The following is a 19,750-nucleotide window of genomic DNA, read 5'->3' on the forward strand; positions in this document are numbered from 1 at the left end:
TAGAAGTATGCTATCAACAAAATGAATGCTAGGGGTCAGACTTACCCAGTTTTGGCAAAGTTAGTCCAGTATGTCATAACCACTGCACTGAGCATGACATCATTCTTGGAAAAGTTGCAGTTGAACAGTTCTGTGGGACCAATCATAGGAATCCCAAACACATAAGGGACTTCATCGCCATGAGCTGAATCAGCCCAGCTGGGTTTCATTTCACTTTGGCAATGGTGATAAAATGCATAGAAATATGTTGGAGATCCATACTGGGCATGCAGGTCAGCCGTGGCAACAGCTGGAGCAACCCACTGGTGGTCTGTAAAAAGAGCAACCAGGGTCTTCCGTCTTGTTTCGGGGTTTTCTTTGTCTGCCCAGTCAGTGTACATGAATTTAATGGTCTCTCGCAGTGTGTCCTTCCCTTCTGGATAACCGTATAGATTGTCCACAAAATTGGAGACAGAAAAGTCAAAATCGTTGGGAGAAACACCATCTTCATTGTCTACAATGCCATCCACAAATTTTAAACCTTCCCCTTGATTCACACCCAGCATTATATCATAGTTAAGGAATTCCCCTTGTTCCATTAGAATCTGAGGGTCATCTGGAATCACGTCTCCATCTATCACAGGCCCAAAGGCAATGTGGTACGTGGCTGGAGTGATAGTCTGTTGAATGAGTTCTTTGTAATTCTTATTCCGCAGACATTCAACCAAATCAGTGGTATCCAGCATGTCGCAGCCCACTTTATCTGCCAATATCCGAGTGTACTTGGCAGGCTGATAGTTCACTGCCCAGCTGGACAGGGCTGTTCCACTCTGTATGATTGCCTTTTGGAACAAACCTGCAGGTGCAAATTGTTTAAATACAGATCCAATTAGATGGGTTTTTTAAATATATATATATATATATAAATGAAAAGTATTTCTTAGTAAGGAAACAAAGCTTTGATTATAGAATCCCTAAAGGGTGCATACAATTCAAATCCAAATTCAAATCCATTTCCATAGATTCTACTCACTGCTCCCTTTTTATGCTATGTAGAATAGGCTGCTAATTAAAATCTCTCATGTTCTTGATGCTCACACACATAAAGCACGAAGATTTCAGGTTACTGTTTCAAGAACAAAGCTCATTTCTGTACCGCAGTTTCCTTCTGTCTTTGATGGAAGTCCTCTGGCTTTACCACATTTGTAGTTCTGTGAAAATTTGTTTGAAGGACTGGCAGCTAAAAGCAATCATGTGCTCTTTGCCATGTAAATGACACCCATAAATGCGCCTTTCAGTAGTTTAAAGGTCAAATGAAAATTACACGTTCTCATTTCCTTCAGAAAAGCTTTGCATCATACTAACTTAAAAAATCTACTCCATTAAAAGCAACTTCACTGATTCAAATTTCTTATGAATCTTCTCTACTCTGACATTATTTGTTAACCATTTAATTTTAAAAATTATTATTTTGTGTATATGTTAGCACTCCCTATGTGTTAAATCTTGTGTGTGTGTAACCCTGCCTATATGTTGAATTAAAATATATTTAAATTGTTTTGTAAGAGAGTAAGATGATATTCAATGGCTCTTTCTGGTTGTTTTATGTACACTAACATAAAGAGAAATGAAAACCCAGTGTGAAGAGCTTCTTTGTTTAAAGCACTGAAAGGCAAGGGAGCTTGCTGGTGAATCTGTCCCATGTGTTTTGTTTTTTTTTTTCTGGTAAGACCACTAAAATGGCCTATTTTATATTTAAACTGAAATACCTGAGTGTCTTCTCCAAATGGTTTCTACTGTCAAGTTCTCAAAATGTGAAAGACAGAAACAGTTACAAAAGCACATGGGGTTTTTGTTGATATACCTTTGAAGATGATTACTGAATGCACACATTACAAAATTTCAATTATTTGATCAGTTAAGTTTTTCCTGGTTCCATCTGCTTGATTTTGGCTTGTCTTGCTCAGCAGTTATTCACTGAAATTTTATTTCTCTCAATAGACTGAATCGTCAGGCATAGCTCAATGTATTTCAAAATTAGGTGTGTTTTTCAGCCTCCCTGCTGAAAAACTTCTGGCTACTGCTTATCTGTTACAAATTTCTGTGTGTTAATGGGATAGAAATGGCATGGATTATTAAATACAATAGATATTTTGGTGTTGTCTTTTATCAAGTCTTTGTAGATTTGGGCATATCTGTATCAGGAATATCTATAATTCAGTACTAGTGCTGTACATTCTTGGAATTTGGGTTTGGGTTTCTTTGGAGGATGAGGTGTTGAGGGTAGAAATCCCACAGCTCACTTACCAAAGTCTTAAAAACACTGTGTGGGATCACACAATACTTGTGGGGATTTAAATACAGTTTTTAATAAGGCTTAGTTATGTTTTCACTAAATAAGGAAAGCATCTATATATGTGTTGGAAGTGCAGCCAAGAGTGTGCAAAAAATCAAAAAGGTCATTGCTCTTTTCCATTTTAATTAGGACAAATTCTTTGACAGAGGAGCCAGTGGAATCTGTTGATAAAGCTAGAAAAAGTATATTGCCCATGGCATTTGTTGCATGAGATTTATGCTGTAATAGCATTTAGTTTTCCTTATAAATATATTTATGTTGACTAATACAAATCCAGAATTCTACCTAGCATGTATTTTACAAAAATGAGAGCCCTCATGTAATTCTAATTCAACATATCTCCTTTGGCACTTTCACTACATTTTAACATTATTTAAAAAAAATAAAAAGAAAAGAAAAAAAAAAAAGTACTTTGCCTAGAGGATTGTTACCTTCTGAATAGTGGGAGAGTGTCAGGAGACTGACACAGGAAGCTCCTGCCCCAGATCCAAAAATAGTAACTCTCTTCGGGTCTCCTCCAAAAGATCCAATATTTTCTTCAATCCAACGTAAAGCTTGGATTTGGTCAAGCAATCCATAATTGCCTTTTGCAGCTTGGTCCCCAGTACTTAAAAAACCTATAAGGCAAAACCCCATAATTTTAGTTCACCAGATACAGAGTTAGCTACAGGGTATCTACATATTCACAACACATCTTCCTATCTTTTCATCTTCTATGCTTTATTTTTTTCTTCTTTTTAAAGGTCACAGTCCTAGCTAAATGTCTCCAGTGCAAGCAGAGAAATTCATTGTGTATGCTGTTTAGCTTGAGTTTGTTTTCCCCTACTTCAGTGGTCCCATTTATCAAGAATCGCTATTTCCTTTTTGAAATATTTCTGTAACAATGCAACAATACAGAAAGATTTTAAACATTTCATAACTGGATGTGAGTAGGGTACAAAATCTTTGGAAATCATTTTTGGGCAAAGATGTGAGACAGCCACTATGACTGAGAACAATGTTCCCTATCACATTAATTTAAATACTTCTTACCAAAATTTCCTGAACTACATAGCTCTTTAAATTTCTGTATTTGTGATATGGATAAATGTACTCAGAAAGAGATAAAGAAGGCTGAAGTAAATAGTAAAAGGAACATGAAAAAGCCTAGGGAAAAAATTACACTTCAGTTTCACAGAGGATATTTATTAGGAAGATAGCAGGTAAATCCATGGCAATATAGTCTTTGGTGGGGAGATTTTATCTGAACAAATCAGGTCTTGTCTTTCTCTTTGGAAATTGCAGGAAAAGCTGTGCTGCTGTTTTTTGTTCCTTCACTGTGGTTATCAGATTCTAGGAAAAAGGCATGACATGTTTGCTGCTTGTCTTGCAACTGAGAACAAAATGACCATAAGATGAGGACTGAGATTAATTTTGTTTGTTCTAAACCAGCTAAGGTGAAACACAGCAGTTATTCGTGCTGCGTGTCATCCCCAGTTAAGACCTTGTGTTATGTCCAAATTACCACATTGAGCCATGCACTCACAGTCCTATCTTTAACTCCCCCAGACTTTTCCCTGTTAGACAACTGCAAAGTCAGAGGTCTATTAGAAATATCTTACAGTATATGGAAGTTTTCAGACGGACATTACTGATTTAGGCACCAGTGACAGCTGTCAAACACAAAACAAGGACATTTCTTGGCAGGTTTTTCCAGCTAATTATCAGTTCAGAAAAATTTGCTAGAAGGAGGACCCAGGACTCAGGAGATCTGTGGTCTGGTGCTGTTTGAAACGAAAGACTCTGTTATCATAACCCCCCTGAGCCTGCTGTAACAAGACCTCCTGGAAGGTGAGTCTTTAGTCCCTGGGGGAAAAAAGACATTGCAGTACATTTCCTAGGCTTTGGCAAAGGGGAACAGATCTCTTTGCATCATATCCATATTGCTAAAAAACATTTGATTAAGCTTTTTCATTAAACAAGTCTCTACTAATGACAAGCTCAACTCTAAGAATGGCAGTAACCTCTTCTTTCTCTTCTATACAAAGGGAGAAGAAATAAACTCTTAATCCATAATTGTCTCCATTTATTTTTTAACAGATGTGTTTTTCTCTATTTTTACATGTCTTTATTACCTTTTTAAGGCTGTCAAAGAAAGAATAACCCACTTGCTGGCTTTGTTGCTGCAGCTCACTGCAATATTCTATAATATTCTATAATTAAGGCTTTTTTCAATCAGAACTATGACATCCATTGGATAAAGAGAGTGTTGTATCCTTTAAAGCAGGATGGTAATTAATATTCAGAGCCTAAACCTGCTTTAGTTCTACTAGCAGCATCAAACTAAAGCTGTTTGAACTTCATCATTTTGAATTCTTACGAAACGTACTAAAAGGTGAACTAGATAAAACTGCAGTCAATAAATATCTAAAGTTGAACAGATTTCTTTTTGGTTTTGTTTTTTGGTTTTTTTGTGTTTTTTTGTGGGTTTTGTTGTTGTTGTTGATTGTTTCTTTCTTTTTTTGTTTGTTTGTGGTTTTTTCTTTTTTCCTTTTTTGTTTGTTTGTTTGTGGGTTTTTTTTTTCCCTCAGTTGTCTGCTGATTCTCATAAATTGGGAGAAAAAATTTTCTTAATTTGAAAACTAATCATCATGGCAAAGATTCAGTCCCACATTACACAAACTGAATTCATAAATCTGTCCTTTCTTGACTAGGATATATTTTCTTTAATACTCCGAGTATCAGATCAAAATATTTCTTCAAAGCTATTTGAAGAAATTCAGGCAAATATAGTAAATATTTGTCCAGAAATACACAACACTAACAATTTTTTGGCTTTTTTCTATATTACTTTGGTGAAGAGAAAAATTGTTTCTTTGAAGTTCCTGAAATAATAGTTTTTATTTTTCTCTAACTCTATGAAGGAAAGCATTCAAGAAAAATTCTTTAGTTTTAATTACCAGACAGCAATAGTCAAGGAGAAAATGATTACAAGTGGAAATTGCTGGGAATTTCCCAGGACATCTTCCAGCTGAGGCTCACCTGAAAGGGCCTAAGTGGTAAGGAACTCTGCAATGTGAAACTGTGCCAGGAATGATGACAATACTGAGGTTTTCTGTGGAAATACAATCTTGATCTGAATTAAAGCACTAGTGGGAACATGGCCAGGATCAAAATCATATTTTCCCAACCATAGAACTTAAATTTAACATACACAGATTTATGAAGAAATAAAGGCGGTCGAGAAAACCCCCTAAACACCATTATGTTAAAGATGGTAAATCATGATCTGGGAACTACGCCTTCATCCTTAGAGATAAATAAAACCACCAAGATAACTGCAATCTTGTAGCCATTTTCATTTTTTCAATTTATATCACCTATCTTCTCATTTTTTTAATTATTAAAAAAAAATTACACAACTTTCCTTTGACATTTTGCACACAGTAATACCCAATGTTACATCACTGCAGGAAAAGTCCATTTTATCTCCATATTTTGGCCCCATGGGCCTAATGCATAACAAATCAATTTGATAGCTGGCTGAAAGCCTAAATTTCAACTGTGAATGTTCCTCCAGTGCTTTGTGACTTTTCCTCTCTCTCTCCCCCTTCCTTCCAACCCCCAAGCCAGGGACTGTTTCCCACTCCAGGTGGGGTAAAAAAAACTAGGAAAATGCAAAAATTGCAGCATTTAGCAAAAACTACATGCCTACTATGTTGCCAGACATCATGAACTAGTTAGAAAAGGAAATGTGATTTCAGATAGCAGACTACTGCAAGGACTGACCACGGGAAAAAGCGTGGTGCTTAACAAGTGATCCTTAGCAAGGGTCTCTCTTCTGTTCCTTGGACAATTCTCACCCTCTCATGCACCATTTTCTGTTGCAAGACAAAATGAGTTACCTCACTGGGTTGTTTTGCTTCGTCTTCTCAGCTATATATACCCTCCCCTTTTTATTGCTTTCATAGCCTCAGTGATCCAATCATTTAAACAGAGATCAGAATATTTTAAAGTATACTTTGACGATTCTAAGTTAAAGCAACCCTAGAGAAACTCCAAACAAAGCATCTATAACTATGGTGTTTGCCAAAAGACTTTGATAAAGTGGAGTCATAAATTAGACAGGTTTTTTTTGTTTGTAATCCAAGACATTTCTTCAATTCAGAAAAAAATTATTGACAATAATAATATGTTATGCTCCAATGAATAAAAACATGCAGTTGCTTGATTGTTTTAACACATTATGCATATATGTTTCTTATAAATCTCTCAATAGATTTGGAAGGTCATGATCAGCCTTGTCCTATAACATTATCATACCAGGTGAAATATTATTTCTATTTTGTACCAGTTTTGGACAAAATCTGATGATTTAACAGATTTGACTTTGCAGTTCTTAGTCAATTGAAGATTTTGCAAGGCATTCAGCTAGACTTATTCTCAATAATACTATATATATGCATAAATCAGAAACATAAAAAAATACATAGTCAACCATATAACCATTAAAATAAATTAGCAGGTGGAAATGACTGCTATTCTTTGAAATGTGGTCCTGATGGGAGACTGTCCTACTCATTGTTCACTTTTTATTATCTGGCAGTATTGTTCTCTGTATATGTTATTATTCGTGTCATTGGGGATATAATTTGATTTTAAAAGTTGTAATAACAAGGGAGTTAAAACTTATCCTTAAAAATAAGATGGAAGAACCAACATTTAAATTTTGGACATTTTAATGAATCACTTGTTGGTAGCTGAGTTTGTGGTACAATAGTTATCATTTCATAGGCACCACACAAACTTCCTTAAGTGGTATATAACGGCTTCCTAGTAGAATTACTGATGGGCCTGAGGGAGGAATTAGATTTTCAATTATTACATTCATAATTTAGAAAAGGAAATGTTGATTAGATTTGTTTAATTTAATGTTCCAGGTAATGTGGGATTTTCCTCACTAATATATTTATTCTTGGGTTTGGGGTTTGGTGCTTTCTTCTGTGCTTCTCTGATTAATAATTTATGTTTTATAGCACTAAATCATTATAAAGGTTAACAGTGATGAATCATCATTCTCCTTTTCATTTGTTTGGGGTTTTTTATGATCCTCAGGATATACTTACTTTGTCCAGCTAATAGTGAGGTTTCAGTTATTACACTGTTTATGTTTACATATCCATGTAGTGATGTCCAGATGATGTGAGAAAATTTGAATAAAGAATACTTGAATAAAGAATTAACATAGAATTGTCTTTCAAACAGTTTTGGGGGTTTCTAAGTATCTTCAAATTATGCTCTAGCTCATAATTTTTTCTCCAGGGCGGATTCAGTTTTGGTGATTTCTGAGACCACAATTATGAAGTGACAATTCCCAACATATGATTTTCAGGGATACCCTCCACCTCATCTTCCCAATGCTCACTGCCATGGTACTCAAAATAACACATTTCATAAGCAAAGTAGCTCAGTCCTTAATCAGTTGCTAGAAAACATTCACAACATTATCAATAATTTGGCTGGTCAGACAGAGATATGGATTGTAGGAGGACCCTACTCACAGAGGCAAACGTACAAACTTTTGTAAAGGAAGATTAATCTTCAGAAAATCTTCTATTATAGATAGTGGCAGAAGAGAAGGGGAAAAAAACCCAACCACCACCTTTTCTAGAAGCCAAATTAAAACACTGAGTCACAGTCTTGCTCTGACCAGCCACTAAGTAATCACTCTTCCCAAGACAAGTTTAATAGGAATAATCTTTAAGGGCGTGACCAGCACCACCTCATCTCCTCCTGGTATGTGCTACCAGGGGTGCAAGGGAGGCACCCACACAAGGGTCCCAGACAGGACTCATCTTCCAATCCAGCAAAGAGTGCTGAAAGAGCAGGGAAGAGGTGATCAGTTACTACTCTTTAAAGAAATTACAACAAAAATGGAAATTACAGAGATCCCACTTGGGAACAGTGTAGGTCAGAGGGATGGACAGACAAAATGCTGCTGTCTGTCAGGGCTGAGCAAGGCTGTGACAGCAGTTCACATGCTTCACTAATTTGTACTACCCCTTCTTTGAAGAAAATGAAACATGCTATCCAATTTTCAACATGAATCTTCTTCCTGCAGAATCAGTCCAGCTCTCCTGGCATTAGCTGACATGCATTAGAGCAGCAAACACTCTTGATTCACCTGCACTCAATATATCACTACTAAAAATTGTGTGTCTTTGCTTATTTCTACTACAAATGATCCTCAGAGTGTTTGAAGGCAACAGAGATCCTCTATAAAACAAGCAAAGTTAAGAGGTTTCAGGGCTCAAATTCTAGCAAAGGAGTTGTAAGAATATGATAATTGTCACCCAGCAGCAGAAGGCATAAATGTTGAAGAAAGAAAACAATCTGCAGCGGAAGAAAATATGAATGAATTTTATAAACTGGTAATATGACTGAATCCAGACTTTACTTTGGTTACTCCACTGAGAAAGGATAGATCTTCTGAAATGATTCTTCATAGCAGATGTATCTGAGAAGTCTGAAAAACTTTGATTTAATTTGTTTATAAAGCCAAAAGTATTTATTTCCTAGAACTATTTGGGTGCTTTCAAATTCTTTCACATAGCAAAAGATTAGGAGAGACAGTTCTAAAAGATGGATTAAATACACAGAAAAGCCCAAATTGCTTCTGGATTTGCACACATGTATCTTATTTTATGAAATGTAAATGCTGAGTATATGGACTTTGTTGTTTTCATCCTGAATTCTTCTGGTTATGAAACAGATGTTATTTGTGGAGAAAAACCAAAGTTAGACACTGCTAAATATTCATGTTTTGAATGTTTCAAAATAGTATTAGAAACCCAATAATTTTCTATTTGTTATTTTCAACAAGTGAATGTAATAGAAATAATTATTTCTTTAGAAACTAGTTCCGAGAGCTAGAAATTCACATTCTGCAGTTTTGGCTAAGCTCTTTAGGTTGGTTTCTGTATCTTCATACTTCATATTTCTCTCTATTATCATGTATTCAAGAACATAATCCTAAAATTAAGACTCTCAGTCCTCTGAGAGTTAACAAAAAAACCCTATTAACCACATTAAAACTATTTCTGCTGCATGTTGTCTGTCCCTAGATTAATGTTCAGCAGAAGAAAGAATATCTAGGAATGACCAGACACAACATATTTTTTTTTCCGTTTCATTCTATCGTGCTTCTAAAGAATACTGACAAGAAATATAATACAATGCTGGGAAGTATTAAAAGAACTGAGGGGGGAAAAAAAGCACTAGGAATTCATTTTCATATTTGGATTCCCAGAAGTCACTGTTTCTCATCTGTCTAGGTAAAGCTTAGATAGGAATGAAATTCTTCCTCCCAATGAAGAAAAGCAAAAGTGAGGGTGACCGAGTACAAAAGTTTCTTCAAGTTATATCCTTAGAGACGAAATTAAAGGACTTTTTCATATTTAATCTTGTACTTTGTTGAAAGTTCTTAGTAAATCTAGTTATCGTTGACCCTTTCTTCAAAAAATGCAATTCTCTTTACTTCTTACAGAAGGGTAAACCAGTAATGTATTTCTTCTGCAGTATGCGCCTGTTAAAATGATTATTTACGTTCATACTTTACTATTAAAATGGAGCAATTTTGTGTTGCCTAGATACAGATCAGAAGGCTACTTTATATAACTAATACACATGAACAAACAAAGCAATCACAGATGAAAATAATTCTTTATTCTAGTATTATGTTTAACCGTCTTTGCCCTTTTTTGTTACCATTGCTTGTGACAACAAAACATTCTTATTGAAGATGCCTACAACTCCAGCAGGATTTTATAGTCTTTCTTTTTCATTCAAAGCATTTTACTAGCTGTTTCTTAAATGGATTATTGTACCCATTCACTAGATTGCTGGCACAAAGAAGACAATGAACTGTGGCAATCAACATTTCTAGCTTTACTTACTGGTCTGGTTTTATTTGGATGTAAATATGATGCAAACCATCAGGCATCTTGAATCTATGCAACACATGTAATTATCTAAAGCTGTATTTTCCTATTTAAAAATTATAATTTTAAAGAAATACTGTTTCTCCAAATTTGTTCTTATTTAAAGTGATCATCATAAAGTAAAATTAATAGATTAACACAAACATATGTGAAATACCATTTTACATATGTTTGCAGAACTTCATAACTTATGGTTATTACACAGAAATTGTAATTCAATCTCTTTTTATTAATTTGAACTATACATTTTTGCCCTATCTTCATCTACATACTGGTCTCCAGTGGAATTTTTATTCACATATAAACACACAAGCACATACGTGTGTGTGTGTATTTAGTGTTCATTAAGTACAAACTGAAAAATATAAATCTGTCTTTTGCTAAATGTTTCAACCCACTAAATGATATGTATTGCTAGAAAAGAAAATGTAAGAAAAACAAATTGCTAAATGGGAGATGGTTGCAGAATCTACTTTCTGGGCTGTCGCACAGTTTTGCTTTATTGTCTTTTTTCCCCTAGGAATTTACAGAATAATGCAGAAGAAAACTAAATAAAATAAATAAAATTATTTGCTCCATTCCAATTATTTTCCCTTCTTGGAAAGTTTTCAATTATTTATGCACACAGCTTCCTTTTGCCTCTTTGTCTTATGGTCCCATGATTTTTCTAACCTGTTTGAAGTCAAACAGACTTTGACTCTGAGTTCACCAGAAAGATAAATTCTATGCTCAATTGGAATATCTCTTTTGGGGCGAAGTTTGTAAAATAGGTTTCTACATCTTGTATGAATACTATCAAGGTAAGATGAGATATGGCTGTTTCTTCACACTGCCTGCTCCTGAGTGCAAGCCCTATCAGTTCCTAAGGGGAGGCTCCCAGCAGAGTCTGCTTCCTGTAGCATGATTGCTTTGTCTTAATCAGGAAAAACAAGACTAAGGAAAAGTCAGTCTTTCCTGGGGTCTCCAGAGCTGCCTATCTTTCTCCACTGACTGCCTTACTAATAAACACTATTTTTGTAGAATAGACCCTAAGTATGAAGTCAGGAATCCTCAAGGACCACAGATATCGTAATTGAGTTGAACAAACACAAATAACTAATAGGCAATGCTACAAAATAAACATCCCAACATGTCTACAAACATCTAAATTAAACTCTCCAGAAAGGATTTCCAGCACTGCTTACTATAGAATATCTTTTTTAAAATTATTTTCAGACTATTTTTAAAAAGATCGTTTTAGAACCACACACTTTGTAAAATAAAGAGGACTTTGCTTTGAAATGCAAATATACACAGAATACATGAATAGAAGTAAAACAGGTAATGGAAATTGCTATTTTACCTAAAAATTAAAGAAACTTTTAACATAGCTTGGATAGCGTGTTCTTTTATGTAAGCTGGTGAGTTGTTTGCCACCATTTGCTGAATTTGGTGCATTATGAACAGACACAATTTTGCTTGCGTGCTACTTTGGAATCAAAGCAATGACTCACAAGCACTATTTGTCTGTTTGTGACAACAAGTCTTTGTACCAACATTCTTACTGAAGATTTCAGGGCTCCCAACAGGATGCAGAATTTTTTATGGTGCCTTTTTCATTCCCTAACTATTTCATGGCAGGTCACCAAATATGTTTCTAAGTAGGTCATTCAGCCCATTCACAGTTTTTAATTTCTTTTCCTCTATTTTTATCCAAGATTTTTAATCACATCAGTATCCTCCTGAGAAAGAGCTTTAAGGACACAACATCAGGGCAGATACATTTTCTGTGTAGTTTGATACCAATCATAGTCTGAGAATGAAGACTAGAAATCAGGAAAATACCTTACCTCCTGGACAGAAATTCAGCATATTCTTAATGTTTGCTTGTTCTGAAAAATTTAACATACACATGCACAAACACACAAATCCACACACATGTTCAAAATACCCCCTAAAAAGCATAAACCTCAATATACACAATCTTCATTAAAATGAGAAGATAGGTGGATACAAGGCTCTTCATTTTCATAGGATGATTTGAGAATTTTTACTTCCCTGTTAGTGCTCTATTATTATTGCTCCTAGGCTCTTAAATTTCAGGTAACATACATTCCATTTAACAGAATTTTTGAGCTACACAGAGGGATAGGAATCTGAAAGTGTTAAGTTGCTTTGTACTTCCAGGCTCATAACTTTCTAACTTCATTGTTTGGATGTAAAAAAAACCCTGTTTATACAAAATTTTAGGACCTAAGACTCATTTCATATCAAGCAAAATAGATTGTGTGAAATTGGGTAAAAAAAAATAAGGTTTTTTGACAGATTAATATCAAGGGATTTTATCTTAAATTATCAGAAGTCTATGTCAGTGTTTCTTCTGTTATTGCTCAGATAATTAAGGTTACAATAAGTGCAAGTGCATGAATCCCTACTGCTTTGCTCTTCCATAAAAGGAACTGATGGAAAAGGTGTGGCAGAAGCATAAATCTGTGTATAAACGCTCTCTATTCAAACTAGCCTCTGCTGACTGTAGGTCTACAGAGCAATTCCTTTGATAGGATTATTTTCATCCTCCCGCTGCTTTCTTTTCACCTGTTATCTCTTACCAATGTTGTTGGGTTTTTTTCTTCCCTTTTTTTGTTTGTTTGTGTGTTTGTCTGTTTATTTTTCATTTGTTTGGTTTTGCTTGGTTTTGTTTTTGCTTCATGTCATGGTACTTTATTGGTGCCCTGCCTCTGAAAGAAACAAAATACAGTTATCCTTATTTTGCAAATGAAGAAGCTGGAGTAGAGAAACTGAAACCCAAGAAACAGAGAAAACCACTTTTAGAATTCATAATAGAATAAAGAAGAGTATGTTTCCAGTTCCAATGTGGCATGCTGCAAAAAAATGTTTTCATCAATGAAAGCAAATAGAAAATCACAGATAAGTCTTACAGATGACTGATCTAAAGGGGATAAAACACCCAGGCAGCAAGCTACAAATACCCTTAGCATTCTGCTCCTTTTCCTTCATACAAAAATTCTTTATCCAGGCCAAAGCACAGATTTATACAGGAGCATGGAATGGAAGCCATAGCTTTGGAATGTATGTGAATGTGAGAGGAGCAATGGGCAGTAACCTACAAATCAATGACTACAAAAGCCCCAAAGGGGTTGGGGTTTATTTTGGAGCAACTGAAAAGAAGATTCCAGTGTGACAAACTGATGATATCTTTGGATATTTAAGGAGGAAGCAGTTTGTAAGAAAAGAGACATGACTTCAGCCCTATGAAGAACACTGTAATACATTCTGTGGTTTTTATTTTAAGAGAGCAACAGTGTGAATGAAGGATGAGCAAAAATATGCAGGATCTTAGGAGAATAGAAGAAGCAATAGGATTTATCTCAGTTTCAAATACTGTCAGTGTAGAGAGCTGAGTTAGATCTCTAGGTGTCTCTTTAATCTTGAGGGTAACCAGTATCTACTACATTTGAGGTAAACACATATAATGAAATTCTATTCTCTAGATTTTGGAATCCAAGTCTGCTGAGGTTTTGAAAAAAAATTGAGATAGAACTTAATTGCAATGTAAAAATACTTTATGATCAAAAAACCTCACTTACTTGGCAAGGAGAAGTCTCAAAAACAACAAAAAAAGGGCATAATCTAAATTGGGACAAATTCAAATAAGATGTAAACATGGAAGGTTTTTTTCAAAAGAGAAATTACTGTTGATACTTTAATTTGAAGCAGAATGCATGGTGTTGATAGAACCCTTCTAAGAACAGATCTAGTAGCATAAAATTTATATGAGAAATTATTTTATTTCAAAAACACACCTCTGCCTACTGAAAGGCAACTTTGATGACTATACTATCACATTTTCAACACACAAAGATTATCTTTCAATCCACCAATAAAGAAGGGAAGTGAAGTTTATATTCTAGTCTAGGACCAAGAGAGGATTCGTTTTAAATTACTGCAGACCCATTAAAAATTATGTATAAACCCCTATGTACAGCCATTGAATGGTATAGCTAACTGTGACCACACCACCATCAGTTACTGAGGAATATCCTTAGAGTGAGAATTAGATTGGCAGCAGTAAGCAAAGTTATAGCATAAGAAATCCCTCATCAGATTTTACCCTTTTGTTAAGTATTTCAATTTTATACATAGATGGAAGCTTCTTTTCTTACAAGAAATAGTTCTTCTTTTCTTTCCATTTTTCTATTAATATGCAACAATTTCATTTTTAAGCTATATTTTTTCTCATCAAATTTTCCTTCCCTTCTACTATTGATCGTATCAGAGGCCAGCCACTGGAATGCACTCAGTTTCACTTCCAGAAACAGAGGCAGATGATCACAATGTTGTGAATGGTTACTGCTGTTGATCTATAAAACAGTGATTTTCATATGGCAACTTCTAATCACCTATACAACAAAACGGAATAGTTTATTCTTTCATCTTGTCCTCTTTTAGGATGGCAGTTCAGCTGCCTTACATTATGCCATTAAATCAACAGTTCTATAAGAAACTGTGCTTCTCTTGAAATCTCTGAGACTTGTTGCCTTTTCACTACAGCAACAAAACCCTAGTAATTCCATTTAGAAAGAAAATTTTAGGTTTCATAACAAAGTGGATATTAGCTTTGTGTACAATTTCCTCTGAATGCATACTACAGCTAACCCAGTTTTCCTGGTGTCTTTTGCAGGGACTCTGTGTTACCACAAGTGTAGCTGAGGATTACTTTCTTCTAATGATGACTCAATTTTTATAAAACATGAATCATGTTCTGAGAAATAAAGAGAAAAATTCATAGACTAGGTTCTTAACACATTTCAGGGTGATTAGGGGAGGAGGAAAGAAGCCCATATTCCTTTCAAATCAGTAAATTTTATTAATAGAAACACTGTAACACATTCTATGTTACTACTGAGCCATGACTATATCAGAATTAATAAATATATTATTGATATACTATGCATGTTCATATTTATATGTTCCTCCTGCCATTGAGGCAAACAAAAATCTTCTAGAGAGAACTTTACCCTTTGCAAGTAAATTTTTTGAGAAACAGATCTTAAAACATAAAAATAATTTAATTTACACAAGGCACAATTATAAAGACAGCTACACCACAAATGTAAATCATTGAAAAATATATCATTCAAATCTGTATGTTAAATTAGGTTTCAACTCTTTCAAAGAATCAAGGGATGCAGAGACATGTCATGGAATGAAGAATAGAGATAAAATAATTAATTTTTAACCAGCATTTTCTGTGTCTGGTTAATTAATTTCCAGACAACAGTACAGATTAATCTATCACAACCTTTAAGCTGAGAAGTTCACAGCAGAACTTACTTGATTCTTTCTACTTATTAATGTCTCACAATGTTTGTGAAAAGGATATTGTCACAAAAATGCAAAGCAATAAATTAAAACAGAGCACAAAATAAATAACAGGTTCATTATTGACAAAATAGGCCTCCCTTATGAAACATAACAAAATGATGATATGAAGGATTACCTTCATCTTTTTGGCTTAAAAGAACTACAATAACTTGTTTGGGGATTTATTTGTTTGTTTCTTTCTTTCTTTCTTTTAAGACAGAAAACCTGCTTTAATTCCAATCTACAAATTCTTATGAAAAAGGAGAGCTTTGCACATATAATTATGTCTTCTGAAATCATTCTTAAATGTTTGCAAGATTCTGTCAACCAACACGTGAAATGACAACATGGGGGAAAGAGGTCTGCAGTGCAGAGCTGCTCCCCAAAAAGAGCCCGAGACTGTTTATTTCTTTAATTTTTATACCTTTGTGGGTCTGGTTGTGGATTGGCTGCTGGGGTTACTACCCCTTCACCCCACTGGCCATACCAGCTGTCAACCAACATTATTTTCAGGCTAGAAATATGTAAGCCAAATACAGTGAACAGAATCAAGGAGGTTTGTTTATGTTGCAAGGCGTGAGAAACTGAAAAACTGACTCCTAATATTATGCAGAAACTAAAAGACTGACTCCCTCTCATGAACCAAGCAGAAGGCTTAAAAAAACTTAGAAAAACCAGGGCGATACACAATCAAACTGCATGTCCTGTAGGAGACGTTTCCCAAATGCAAAACCCAGTAGCTGCAAATTTAATGTTTACCATCTGTGAGGAAAACAGGTTTTATCTGAAAATGCCAGAGTGTAATGCACTTTTCTCTAGACAGAATTTTTTTCTATTACTTATTTTCCTGATTAGTCTAAAGCTAAATAAAGTGAAACTGTCTTTGCCAGTTGCAGGAAGACCATCACCAAACTGCAGCTGGTTTATCAAACCAAAGGAGGGTTAACAAAAGGCTCTTCTGGCAGTAACCAAATCTATCAGACCTCAGGAGAAGCAGCACAGCACAACATTCCTCTTAGAGTAAACTTTGCCAGTCTAAAAATTTGCACAGGTAAGTAAATGAGATCACAGGGATTAAAGAATGAGGTTTATTCCTGAGAAAATTACCCAAACTTGAAAGTTCATAAAAAGTTATGTTAGTATTAATTTGAAAACTTCAAAGAAATACTGCAATCATAATATACCAATGCAGAATACAATAATATATGTTATATATATATGTATTATCTCTTACATAAGAGGTATTTTACATTTGACATAAAGATATTTGTGATATTACTATGTTGCTGTGATCATCCCTAAACCGAAGAGACTCAATGGGAAGGTCAGTATAAAATCAACAATTAGGAAGCAAACTCTGACAAGAGAAATAATTATAAATAAATCATGCAAAAGTATTATTAACAACATATTGACGGTTTTGTACAGATCCCATTATAGATAAGGACTATATCCCTCAAAATTCCAAGGAAAAATTCTTGCAAAACTACCATTCATGAGTGGTAAGAAACAATAAATTATTTATATTCCGGATCTGGGTTATGGGCAAAGGGGAGAACATGGAAGAACTTCCTCTCACTCACAGCAGTATTAAAACATCACTTAAATTACAAAATGTATCATTTTAACCATCATGATTTCATTTGCTTTTGCTCTCAAAAGGATGCAGAAGTAAAGAATAGATGGGATACAATAAACTGGCCTTTTAGGCAATAGGCACTGTCATGGGACAGCTTTCAGTTGCCTTTCAGATGTGTTTTTTCACATGTCTCTCTCTTTCTCTCCTTCCTAGTTATTCCCATGAAAGGCTACTTTCTGAATATTACTAAAATGATCTAGAAAACCCTGTGAATAGCTTTTTATTGAGAACTGAAAGACATCTTGCTTCTTAAAGGATTAGGCAGTACCTGAATAGGGATTTCAAAAATAGCAGTTAGCCATTAATATTAATAATTACCTGCATTAAGTGCATCCCTAGACTTCAGACAAATAAGTTGAGCAATTTGTGAGAGAAACTATAATCATCCCTCTATTACAGAAAAAGCAATGAGAAATAACTGTGCAACATAACAAAACTGAATTTGTATCCTTATATCCTTTTATGAATAAATCCAAGATCAAGCCTGTCTGCAAATCTTTGGAAGTGAGCCCCATTCTCTCAAGCTTCACTGAAAGGGCTCTTCAACAGCATAAATCCCATATCCATGCAAGTCCCTACAAAGATGCCCATTGACTCAAGAAGACTTGGATAAAATAAACAAAATAACAGATACAGTAGTTTTCATCCAGAATAAACTTCCTTAAAACAAATGAAAAAACAAATGAAAAGACAAATAAAAAAACCCAAGACTCATTACCCTGAAATTATATTGGGGCTATTCCTTTACAGTTGTTGGGTTTTTTACTTTCACTTTAGACTTACTCTTATATCAACACAAGTTGTATCACTTATGAAGACAGGAATACAAATTTGTCCAAAAAATTGTTCATGCATTTCAAAACCTGGGAACAAATTTTACTGCAAGAAATAGATAATTTTCTGAGATTGTTGGCAAATCTGCTGTGCTCAATGCTAGAAAATTATTTATACTATGTACACGGGTTATTATCAGCAACATTTCTCCTTCGAGTCTTAATACTGGAGAATAGTAATATACACACTTAACAACGACATTTGGATGTTTATTCCATATCCACTATTAGAGGTCTTTAAGCTTAGAAGTAATTTTGTTCTTGCTCTACTTATTTTCCCTGGTAAAAATGTTTATTTCAATTCCCACTTTATTTGCTACCTAATCCCTCACAAATACTCATGGTCAGATTATTTTTATATTTGACTGACTTCCACAGGGAAAAAAAAGCATTACCAATGCCCTCTGATTCACTGTAGTATTGTGCTGTCAGAGTGAAATTGTTAAACAAACCTCAATTACATCAAAGATTAAATGAATGGAAAATCGGCAGGACTTTTAAAAAACATATGGTGGGAGATATATTGTTGTATTTCCAAATTATCTTTCTAAAACTACTTTTCTACAGAAGACTCTCAGAAGCCTCCTATAAATTAATAATTATTATATATTTTTCTGAATAAATGGATGTAAATGAGAGAAAAAGCAAAGCTTTCAAGTTCTTTAACCGTGTACTTGATTTTTTATAAAAAATAATTACTTGTAACTCTACAAGGAAACAAAGAGAACCCTTGAAACAGAGAAGAAAATTTACAACATGAGAAAGACTTAAATGTACTAAATCATTCATAAGTGAAAAAAAAAGTTCATATCTTACTGTTATAAGAACAAACAACTTGTATCTTTCCCTTTCTCAATAAACACATCATGCAATGGATGAGCAACTGGCCCACAGGACAGGCACAAAGGGTTACAGTGAAGGGTGACATCAGACCGGTGACCTGTCACTAGTGGGGTTCTGCAGGGCTCCATCCTCATCCCTGTGTTCTTCATCTTCATGACTTGGATGCAGGACTGGAGGGGATACTAAGTTCACAGGCAATGCAATAATGTGAGGAGGTGTTAACTCCCTCAAGGGCAGGGAGGGAGGCCCTGCAGAGAGTCCTCAACAAGAGGACTGGGCAATCACCAACCATAAAAAAAGTTCAATGAGGAAAGTGCCCGGGTGTGCCCTTGGGATGGGGCAACTCTGGGTGAACAGACTGGGAAATGAGTTGCTAGAGACCAGCACAGCAGATTCAGGGGATTCTGAGCAACAGAAAGTTGAACATGAGCCAGCAGTGCCCTGCAGCCAGGAGGGCCAACCCTGTCCTAGAGGCATCAGGGGCAGCATGGCCAGCCAGGCAAGGGAGGGGATTGTCCCCTCTGCTCTGAGCTGGGATGGCCTCACCTCCAGTGCTGGGGGCAGGTTTGGGTGCCATAGTATAAGGAAGACATTAAACTATTAGAGAGAATCCAAAGGAGGGCAACAAGGATGGTGAAAGGCCTTGAAGGGAAGGCATATGAGGAGTAGCTGAGGTCACTTGGTCTGTTCAGCCTGGAAAAGAGGAGACTGAGGGGAGACTTTATTCAGTTACAGCTTCTTTGTGAGGGGTAGAGGA

The 19,750-nt window shown here is 35.2% G+C and overlaps 1 protein-coding gene across 3 annotated transcripts in view; it reads right to left on the reverse strand.

The window, feature by feature from the left end:
• Window positions 1-19,750, reverse strand: part of NLGN4X (neuroligin 4 X-linked) — a 155,366-nt gene that overhangs the window by 9,371 nt on the left and 126,245 nt on the right. For all 3 annotated transcript variants that reach the window (XM_063392801.1, XM_063392799.1, XM_063392800.1), the window contains 2 exons: window positions 2,767-2,952; window positions 46-835 (listed from right to left, as the gene is read on the reverse strand). In XM_063392801.1, the coding sequence (XP_063248871.1) occupies window positions 46-835; window positions 2,767-2,952 (976 nt within the window). The remainder of the gene's footprint in view (window positions 1-45; window positions 836-2,766; window positions 2,953-19,750) is intronic.

This window comes from Prinia subflava, chromosome 3, assembly GCF_021018805.1.
Source record: "Prinia subflava isolate CZ2003 ecotype Zambia chromosome 3, Cam_Psub_1.2, whole genome shotgun sequence".
NCBI classification, from domain to species: domain Eukaryota; kingdom Metazoa; phylum Chordata; class Aves; order Passeriformes; family Cisticolidae; genus Prinia; species Prinia subflava.